At 38.0% G+C, this 11616-nt stretch overlaps 1 protein-coding gene across 1 annotated transcript; it reads right to left on the reverse strand.

Moving 5' to 3' along the window:
* Positions 1-1520: 1520 nt before the first annotated feature.
* ankk1 (ankyrin repeat and kinase domain containing 1) lies at positions 1521-9433 on the reverse strand (the record flags this gene model as incomplete). Its single annotated transcript, XM_079245952.1, has 9 exons — positions 1521-2562; positions 3120-3360; positions 4537-4570; positions 4716-4840; positions 5354-5509; positions 8137-8186; positions 8508-8659; positions 8769-9051; positions 9249-9433. 9 exons carry the CDS (start codon positions 9431-9433, stop codon positions 1521-1523), a joined length of 2268 nt encoding a protein of 755 aa, XP_079102078.1.
* Positions 9434-11616: the final 2183 nt, after the last annotated feature.

The raw sequence follows: 11616 nt of genomic DNA on the forward strand, positions 1-11616 counted from the left end.
CCATCAGGTCACAAGACAAGTAGCTCCACCACCTGAGCTAACTCCCTCCATATATATGAATTGTCCTCATAATGCAGTAAAAGAAAAACCAGCCAGTGCTAACTATTGCAGTTTATTTTATTTAGGCAAATGTTTATTTTTAAGCCCATCAGGGGAGTCATAAACACAAAATAGCCACAGATAAAAACTGACATTTTAATTCTCATCAGAAGAGGCTGAAGAGGCCACTTTGGGGCCCCCTGGTGGCTTGGGGCCACAGGCATTTGCCTAGTCCGCCTATAGCAAGAAACGGCTCTGTTTCCACTGAATGCTAAAAGAATTGGAAAAGTAAAATCAGTTTTATGTTACTGAGTTATTAAAAATCAACATAAAAAAATAAACCAAAAATGAACAAAAATACACAGGTTCACACATTATATTCCCTCTTTTTTGAGGAATAAAACAACTCTTTAAAAATGGCAAAGCAAGCAAACAGTCATAAAGCAACCAAGAAAAATCAAAGTTAAGTCAGAGTGGAATTTAAATCTGCACTTTTCCTCCACAGTTATTTGATTGGGTTCAACTTCCACCCGTCCATCAGAGTTTGTCTCTAGTGGTTGCAGAGAAAACCCTGTGAAAGTGTAGGTCAATACTGCGCCCGAATACATGCATTTCATTTTATTTTAATAAGATGTCAGAGTGGTAATTGAGTGTGGCACAAGCTGGGCACTGCTTCCATCAGTCTCTGGGGGAATAAATGAAAATTATCTTAACTTGTCATTGAGCATACAGTATATGTAATAAATATAGTTTAATATTACATTTAAAAATACAGCTGTCACATCTGTCACTTGTGGTTTAAGTAGATTATCACACAAAAAAAGAAAACTAAACTTTTTGTAAAAAAAGAAAGAAAAAAAAAAAACAGCATTCCCTAGATGTTTCAACTGCTGCTTTTTTTATACTCTCATTTTCATCTTCTGTCAGAGCAGCACACATTAGAGGCGCACAGAGGCGCACAAGCGATGGTGATTAAAAGAAGCCAATCGATATGTGTTGTCATTATAATCTATTTCACCTGATTCTGACCCCAGTATTTTCAGTCACTATCATTTCTTTCTGTAATGTCCCTGTCAGGTTTAACAGGTTTTAAAGTCATTTGTTTCAATTGGAATACCTGATTTGACACAAATGGCTCAATCTCGTCTGTTCCTGCTGTTGTTATGGTAAGAACTGGCAAAATTAAAAGAAATATAAACAATTGAATGTAAGCTTTTACACATTAGCAGGAAAGATGCAATGGAGAAAAACATGTCTTCATTTACATTTGTCTTTATAATGTAATAATTGAAGTATAATAATCTTTTTCCATTAAAAAAAAAAAACTTGTAAGACGTTTAAAACTCTTGAAAATCCTGCTTTAAGCTGCTTAACTTAAGCCCTACTCAAAAGGAGGAGAATAAGCCAGCTGTATCATTAATGCTTTCACACTGCGGCAATCCTTCCATTCACACCGGTTTCGACAAAAACTCCAGTCTAACTTAACATCCTTTTTCCAGCTGCTGCACTATTTCCCATTTTTCACACTGGTGGGCTATATTAAGAGCTGTGAATCCAGAAGAGTCTTGCAGTGTTTGGTCGGCTCCATTCAGCAGCAGAGCCTTCACAATGGGCACACAGCCATGCTGGGCTGCCAGGTGTAAAGGTGTGGTCTTTCCTGAGTTTACCGCATTGACATCTGCACGATGTGATATTAAGTGGAGGGCACAAGGGAAGCTCATACTGGTACAAGCAACATGTAGCGGTGTCCACCCCTTGCTATCCTCTGTGAGGTTTGGGTCAGCTCTGGCTGCCAGGAGCTTTGCCACTACCTCCGACTCACTCTGGTGGCACGCAAGGTGCAGAGGAGTCCATCCATTCTGACCCTTTGAGTTCACACATCCACCCTGACTCTCCAGCTGGACCACCACAGAGTCATGTCCTCTCAGAGCAGCTAGGTGCATGGCAGTCCAACCTTTTAGGGTCTTGGAGTCTGGGTTGGACCCATTTGACAACAGCTGCCTACATATGCCTGTATGACCGTTTAGAGCGGCCAGGTGAAGCGGTGTGAATCCTCTGCTGTCTGCACTGTCAGAGGCTGCCCCGCTCTTCACCAGCAGTCTGACTACACGGTTATGGCCTTGCTCAGCTGCTAAGTGAAGAGCGGTGGACGAAGAGGCGTCTGCGCCATTGGGATCTGTTCCGTGAGCAAGGAGGAGTTTGACAATATTTAGATGCCCGTAGCAAGATGCTAGGTGAAGTGATGTCCTTCCTCGCACCATCTCTTGTCGTACAACAGCTTCCTCCGACAACCGTGAAAGCAGCAGCCGCACTGTAGTTTCGTGACCATTCTGGGAGGCCAGGTGGATGGGCATCCAACCATCTTTTTCCCGGGCATCTGCCACGGCTCCTTTGTCCAGCAAGAGGCGGGCCGTCCTATCATCCCCATTCTGGGCAGCAAAGTGGAGTGGTGTCCACTGATCCTCATCTCCCTGGGTTACAGCTGCTCCATGTTCCAGCAATAAAGCGATGATGTCATGAAACCTGTTAAACAATAGTTTCCTCCAGATATTGTTAAACTTTCAAATAAATCACTCAACACTTTTGACAGTAAAAGTGGCGTTAATCCGAAAAAGATTCATATCACTCTGATATCTGCATTACAAATAAGTAATTACATCCAGCTGTTCATTAGAGTTGCTTGGATTGGGAAAATTAAGCTCACATGTCAACTTGGCTTCTTAGTGTAAACCTTATAATTATATTTTTCTGGAACGTCTGATTGATCAGCAGTCTCCAATTCAGTCCCAACCAGAGGAACGAAGAGATGTGTGGTAAAACTAAACATATCTGTCACCAGGCCAAAGTAAAATCTTGCTGTAAATGTTAATATCAATACTAGTAAATATGAAGTATATAAATTCAATCAGAATTGTACATGTTTTGTATGGAAATGATGCATTTTATAGGGAAAAGATGCAGTGTTTCATATCGTACATTTTATATTAAATTTCATTGTTGCAGTGCACAAAATGTCAACACATTCCAACAACGACGACAGCAACTCTTAAAACGTTATGTTACTATACTTTCATACGGACCTTTGGAGAACAGCAACTATAAGAGGAGTATAACCTCTGGCAGTTGTACAGTTGACCTCTGCACCCAGACTCAGGACATGCTGCACACTCTTTGGATCACCGCTGGCTACCGTGTAGTGAAGGAGGTTCTTTTGGCCAGAAAACTGTGTGTGTACATGTTCTTTTTTCACAGACTGCCTGAAACTACTGAAGTCCTTTTTGGATAGGAGAGACAGAATGTCGTCTTTGCCATGTTGTTCAACTGTGAAATAAAAGCAGAGAGCAGGAATGCTTGGAGTATCACCATATACGGAGTGGAAAATGGATTTTAATAAATTCTGATGTCAATTCAGGTCATTTGCTGATATGACATTACAGAGGCTGGAATCTTGTGGAACGGTAATATCAGGAGTGGATGTGGAATATTTAATTGGTGTGTTTATTCTGTTGTCTGTGTCACTGGTGTATGGATGTGTCCTGTGGTCAGGAGTCTGTAGGCATTGATTGGCTGCCATGTTTTTTTCAGTCTGCGCCAGAGTTGCTGTGGCCATACATGTAGCTTAGCATCACCACCGAATCGAATCGAATCGAATCGAATCGAATTGAATCGAATCGAATCGAATCGAATCGAATCGAATCGAATCGAATCGAATCGAATCGAATCTAATCTAATCTAATCTAATTATTGTTATTATTATTATAATTATTATAATTACCATTATTATTATGGCTGATAGTTGTAGTGTTTGAATAGACTGCTATTCCAGATACGTTTATATTATGTTATATAATATCAAATGAGACTGGCTTGAAAATAAAAATTGCTGTGATAGCACAAACACACATTACTTGGTCTTATCCAGCAAATCTAGCAAAGTACCAGCTTTCACTTGTCCACACCCTTTTCATGTATTTTGAAAAATATGGGTGGGACTTGGCCACCAGAATGCAAGTTACTTCTCATGTGAAATTAAGTGATATTGAAAGGATTTAACCCAAGACATGTGATGAAGTTATTAAAATAAAGAATAATGTGTTCAAATCTAAACATATTGCCAAGTTTGTATCTTAAGTTCAACAATATGAGGCCCAAGGTAAACACTCATCTTGCCTTTATCACGATCTATATTACGATTTAAAATTGGATATTTATATAAACAAGTTTCAAGCAATTACAATATATATTTTTTTATCATTGTTGTACTTATTTTATTTTTGTTAAGTTTATTTCATGATGTGCGGTTGCACGGAATATTGTCATGAAATGTATTTCTGTGTTTTTGTAAATAAATAATATTAATTAATCCATGAAGACAGCAAATATTGTAGATGTATTCATCTTTAACTTGTGGCTAAACAGCATGTGAAACATGGGAGAACAGTTGCAAAAGTGGAAGAAAAAAAAAAGGAAAACAAACGTTTCCATTCCTGTGTTTACCTGAAGGAATGGCTGACATCTCAGGCAAAGTGATCTAAAGCACAAAAGGCAAAAAGGAAATTAAATAAATGTAATCATCAAACGTGTCTAAGGATGAAGGTTTAACACATCTTTGAGCTGTGTGAAAAGAGCAAGCTAGACTGATGCACCATCAAAGCAGAGTATCAAGCAGAACTAACATCATAAAGTGGCAAGACCAGCTGAGGATAATCTGATTTCTGCCCCACATCGCCATTTTTATAACCATGGTCTGGTCCTGGGATTCTCAGGACTTCGTTCAGAGCTTCTGTTTTCCTCACAGTGTCTGCAAACAAAACAGCAGGTGTGTGTTTCTCAACAAATGTCCATCTGAACTTTCAATATCCCGCTGGGATTGTTGTAATTACGGCAATGAAGAAATATCATGATTGAATTCCAAATTATTTCTTTTACAGATTCAGTAATAATAGCAGTCACGTCTAAGGGAATCACAAAATGCTGCAGCCTTTTTGTATGGTTTTGCTTTTTTATAAATAAGCATGACTCAGTTTGTTTAAACATTAACACAATTCATCAAACTGTGCTGTAAGTTTATCGAAAATGTTGAAATTATTACAATTCTCTTGACTGTGTACATTTTACTAATAAATAAGAATGTGTTCCAAGTAGCATGTTTTTTATTTAACCTTTAAACCGAGCGAGGAAAGGAGAAAACATGGAACACAAAAGGAAAGAAACAAAAGTTCCACCAAAGAAATTACGTTTCTAAATTCTAATAAAAGTTTTTTTTTTGTTTTTTAAATGTTTTTTTTTTTTTTTTGCCATTTGTTTGCTGTACCTGAGAAGTGTGGCCTCTTCCCTTGGTTATGGTCCCAGCACTGCATCATGATGCTGATCATCTGGTCGCACTCACTCGGCCTCTGATCAGGCATCATCCCCAAACATGGTCTCTTACCTTGTGACACTTGCAGGAGCACTGTTGTCATACTGCACCCTGCATCCACAAAACAGACGTCAGAATAAATGGATCAAACCTTCTTTCCTTGTCAGACGTTGCGTTTTTTTTTTTTAAAGAAACTGTAGTTTTCCCTTTAACATGTTTTGACTGTTTTCTTAATGATTCTAATCAAACTATTAGTGTTGTTAAGTTGGAGAGACTCTAAAGAATACGACCAAGAACCATCTCAGATTGAACCTCCAGTGCAGAGACGAGGATATTATATCAACATCACAAACTCGATCCACACTAACAATGTGGAAAAAAGTCATCCAAAATACCAAAGACTGAAGTGACAATCAAAACATGTTTAAGGATGAACAACTGCAACTTTCTAAAATACTTCTTGTCTGACAAGAAAAGAAACCTTGTATCTAAAGCCAGAGTCGACATAATGAACCTAATCAGGCAATTTCATGTAAATGGATGAATTCGGAGAGCAATCAAGCTGCTTTCAGTTTAAAAGTAAATAATGTAAGCAAGGAATATTTTAAACACGTGATCTATGAGCCCAACCTTCTCACAAGGCAACAGCATGTCGGCAAAAAATTACTAAAATTTAAAAATCTGTGTTTTGATAAAGTTAAATTATTAAAATTTAAACAAAGTCATTATCTGGCATACTGAAACATTTACCAGACCATCACCAAACCTACAGACTACAAATATGCCTTTTCTGTTTGGTAGACGTCCTTCAATTATCAAAAATTCACAAATTCGGTGCAGTTGCAATGAGTCAAATGGATTTCGTATGGATTTTCTCTTTCAAAATGATTAGAACAGTAAGGAAGATTATGTTCTCTGTAACAATGGTTTATCACTGTCTTTGTAATTCTATCTGATAATGGACATATTTGGTCCCAGGACATGAAGAAAATATGTAGTCAGATGTTATTATCTCATATATTCATGGACATGATTAAGTAAAATATTCCTGAATGCAGTTTAGCAAAAAATAAATCTGAATGTTGTGATAGACGTGGACTTGTTCAGATGTCTGTCCACTGAATTAGTGCAAGTACAAAAACACATTTAATGTATTTCAGGGGATTCTGTGGACTATTTTTTTGTCCCTAAGTCAAAATCAGACCTGTACCTATGTATCCAGGAGAACAACGTAATGCAGAAGGAACGTTTAATTGTCAGACATAAAAACTGAATCTGTCGATTCCTGCTAAACTAATGGAAAGCATTTGTTACCGAGTTGAATGAAAGCCAGGTTGTAAGCCACTGGCTGTAAGTCAGTATTGATTAATCTGTCATCTAAGCGCCAGTGTGCAGTATATAGAAAAAATATTTATCAAATATTAACATTTTGACCAAAATGTTTAGTTGCAGTTCAGCTTAACTGAAGAAATCTTTTATTTTATAAAAGAAAAACATGTTTTCTACTCAGTGTTCAATGAACAAATTACTTGAACAAAAAACTGATAAAGATCCTTAGCTGAGAAAAACAATTTTATGTGCAAACTTGTTGAGACAAGTTATTAATAACACAGAACAAATTCATCTAGTTACAGGACAGCAAACCATAGGATATGGAGCTCATCCAAATCAGGATATATTTGCAAATTAGTGAAACAAGCTCATATTTTTTGTCTTTGGTTTCAACGGGCTTGCCAATCTGTTTTATGCGTCCAACACGGATCTAATAGAACAAAGATTTAAGAATAGTTTTTTTTATCTCTGGACACCATTGCAATTAAATTGTTTCCATATTTGACCAAAAGCTAAGCAGATCATTTTGTTCAGACTTATACTATGTGCAGCTGTCATGTCAGGCAAAGAGCAAGCATTCAGTACATTGTTTTGCAATTCATTTGAAATATATTTTGCAATAACAATTAACAATTTACATGTTTCACAATTTGCTGTCAGAATTATACTCATTATTTCCTCACGCTTTGCTCACTGCATGATCATTTCCTGTTGTCATTCAATCAATTTGTTGCTTTTGACTGATTAACAAAGTTAATTGTGGTGATTGGTGTATTTGGTGCAGAGGACGTGTCATATAAAGCATTAACACCCTCATTCTGGAGCATGCAGACAGCCTGTAGAGGAAAGTCTTAACTACAGAGAGTTGATAACCACCCTGGGTGGCTTTGGGTTGAGCTTTTGTCCATCCAGCTAATACAAACAAACCCCAGCAGTGTTTCATTTGCTTCTTCGTCCTCTCCTTGGAAAAAAGGAATGTGATATAAAACACTTGTACTTCATCTCTGCTGAAACCAATTAAGTAGAAAAACAATGGAGATTTTCTTTTGGTTTTTATAAAGTCAGCATTTACTGATCCCTTTATCTTATACAGCATAGGCTTCATCCAGTTAACATTGCAAAATGCTGTTCTCCCTATTTAACCACATATGATTTTCTCTCCCCTGCTCTTGTGACATTTAGTCCACTCTATGAGAGCTAAAGATGAAGGAAAAAATGGACAAATGTCATTTTTCTTGAAAAGCTGCAGTACATGTCAGTTAAGGAAGCCCCTTGCATGAAAAATACCTTTTCTTCTCTGCTGTTTAAGCGCTCATGTGAAGTATTACAGGACTCCTTCCTGAAGTAACGCTCAAAAATCTGTTTGATATGAAGATGTGATGCATGTTAGATGAATTACTTCCTACCTGCATACGGTTTCTGCTGTGTCAGAATCTCCCACATCACAATCCCAAAGCTGTAGATCAAAGCAGAAAGACGCACTTCAGTACTAATAATCCCATTTTTGCATATTGTGCAATCTGCGAACTCTGTGGCTTCCTCTGCCTTTTATAAAAGGCACTGACAAAGTGTCTTGTGTGTCTTTAATGTCAAATAAGAAAAAAATGGGCATCCAAACATGCAAAAAGAAAGGCTGATCAGAATAGCATATATAGTATATATATCTGGACAGCAGATCAGAAACATATACTGAAGAGAACAAGCTGTGCACTGAATCAAAATATTTAATACAGCAATTCTGATGGTGTGCTTTCAAAAAGAGCCCTCAGAGAGTAACCTGTAAACATCAAAGGTAGTTCCTGGAGGATCAGGGCACTGAATGAAGGTCTCTGGAGGAATGTAAGCCATGTTCCCTCTTGCTGTCAGACACTCCATGAACTCCATCTTACTCGTGTCCTCCTCCCAGCGGATTAAACCGAAATCTGAAATCTATGAAAAATAAATAGGAAATATCGTACGGTACAGGATTATCACACAATTCTCTGAGGAGCTCAAACACTGTTGAGAGTTCAGTGTAAGCTGACGGAGCTCAAATGACCTTAACATGAAGATGATCATCCAGCAGGATATTGGATGTCTTGAGGTTTAGATGGAGCAGTGGAGGCTTCATGCTGTGAAGAAAATTCATCCCCATTGAGGCCTCGTGAATCATCTGAAATTTTTTGGGCCACATCAAAGTGTGACTGGCTAGGAGATTGTTCAGCGATCCATTACTCATGTACTCCATCACAAGAGCAGTTGCCTCACTGCACAGTCCGTAGATGGATATAATGTACTTGAATTTCAGTTTGACCATGTTGGAGATGTCGTCTATCATTTTCCTACAATTGGAAAAGGAATGGTTGGTGAAAAGACTGTTTTCTTTTCCATTTTGACTTAAAGACATTATTTTGGAAATCAAATAAGGAGGCTGACGAAACAGATTATCTCTCAAGTTAAATTCAAAGGAATATTTGCTGACATGCTATGAAATTCCTAAAATGTTGCTTGTATCAGACTAATCAAACTGAACTCCTACCTGTAGAACCTGTAGTCCCACGTGGTTGTGTCGAAGCTTTTCAAGGCACATTTTTCCCTCCAAAGTTTGACCTTTACTTGATACACCTGACCAAACTTGCATTCTGACAACTTAATCCAATCGGCCTCAAATTCATCCTTGTTGAAGTGCCTGACTGGCTCAATGGATCCACTTTGGCAAGCCATGGGTACAAAGATCCTTATACAAACAAATCCACGCGACACGCCAACTCTATAATTCCTGCGCATACACTAAACAGGGTTAATGCTCCAAATCAATATCAGTCAGTAGCGCCACAAAAACGTCACTCTGGACAGGAGGAAGTTTAGAACGCAGACACACATTAAAATAAGCAGCAGCGAGTTAAACAGCCAAACAAACAGGACTATCTGTATCTTCCTATTCCGCAGGAGGAGCTAAGGTGCAGAGCGTGTTTGCGTTGCAATGTTGCACAACAGGTTTTCTGCTCTCAGGACTGTTGGCCTAACTTTCACAATCTTTCCCTTCCAGTGCCAAGATAGGATCACATTCATAAGAAGTTGGCTGATCAACTAGGTGTTAGCTACACAAGTTGATAAGATAGAAATACTGATTGTGAGTTGAGTCTGTATGACATACAGATGTTACAAATGAACTGTCTAATGAACCATCCACTTCTATCAAACTGCAGTTTAACAAGGCACTTAACCCCAAACAGCTCCGGTGGAACGGCACAGTGGTCTGCAATTTGAAGTTCAGTTTGGCTAGTTAGCAAACAGCGGGGGCTAGGTGTGTGACACTATGTGTGTGTAGTTGTATTTACAGCAATGCCCCTTCACAGTTGCTCTAAATAATCCATTCAGATCTTCATGTATTAACTAGATATAAGTGAATGAATTTCCACCAAAAATACCACTTACAGTTAATAAGTCCATTGGCACATAGACTGCTGTTTCAAAGTCCACCCAGTATATAATATATTCTTGCTTACCTTCACTTGCACTAAACTCATACAGTTATGTAAGTTGCATTTGACTTCTTGTCAAACTTGTCCAGCAAGATTCATGTGCAGTTTTCCTCGACTTCCAAGCTGAAATATTGCAAAAGACCTTTGTTTTGTAGACATTTTATTTGGTTTGATTTTATTTTCTGCATGAATTGAACACTGACCTCAATCCCAGCTTTTTTCTCCATGATATAATATCATAGCTTTCTGGACATTTACGCAAACATATTAAAAATATGTTGCTGTTATATCACAAAATATCAGGGAAAGTTTGTTGTTTGTTTGTAAGTCCTCTTTTCTCAGACTGAAAATCTACAATCGGCTGATCTGGTTTTACCTGGTTTTTGAGACCCAGAAACAGAAATACTGCTAAAAAAAAATAAAATAAAATAAAACAACAATAATAACAATAATAAAGGCTCACTGCAAGAATTACTTTATTACTTTTACCTGCTGCCACTCTGTTAAGTTTGTCTGGTTTTACTGTGAAAGAAATATTAGTTGATTCTTTTGTGAAACTACCCATGCAATTAAGGTAGCAGGGTGTACATTCATTATAAATCAATAAAAATGAAATTCAAATTTAGATTTTCAGAGAGCTGACTTTGAATGGTTTGCCTTGTAGGAAAGGATTTGTGAACCCCTTTCAGTTCTCATATTTTGTCTTGACATTCACTGCATAATATATCTGACACTAGAGATGTCATCTCCCTGCATCATTAAAGAAAGCTGTTTCTTGAGAGAAAAGCTTTAAACTGGTTTCTGTGAAGGATAGCTCTTCAAAAGGAAGCTCTTTTAAATAAATGAGAAAACAAAGACCTCCTCTCTAACCTCCCTCTTTATTCCCACCTGCTGTTCAGTTTAACAACCTTTGCAAATATATTTCACCATCATTCAGTCCCCTTTACAGCGGAATTTATCTGGAGACATAAGGTCGTGTTGAAATGTAAAAGAAATTGATGAGCTCACATTCGCACGTTCCCACACATTCACATGGACGCGATCTTCCCAGGGGTCGCTGGCCACTTTGGCAGTCATGTAGGATATCTGTGCCTTCTCCCTCGGGTTTTCTCATTTCAAGCACATAGCACATTTGGATTCAATATGGCTCCTGCAGAGATTATGATGTACATCTCCAGCACAAACTCACAACTGCAACCCACACCAGGCAAACCTCCATCTCTCTATGTCTTTGTCCAGCTTTCATATACTGAAAATGTAAATGGGATTCATTAGGGTTTCTGCTCATTGTGTATGTCTCATGAGAGTGCAGCTACAGGTCAGTCTGCTGCATTCAGTTTTTCTCCTCTTATATACTGCAAGCCCTCCCTGGTCAGGTTTTCATTTCTAAGACACGGTTTGAAATTCTGATTAATAAGTCAA

Source organism: Telmatherina bonti (genome assembly GCF_933228915.1).
Source record: "Telmatherina bonti genome assembly, chromosome: 9".
NCBI classification, from domain to species: Eukaryota; Metazoa; Chordata; class Actinopteri; order Atheriniformes; family Telmatherinidae; genus Telmatherina; species Telmatherina bonti.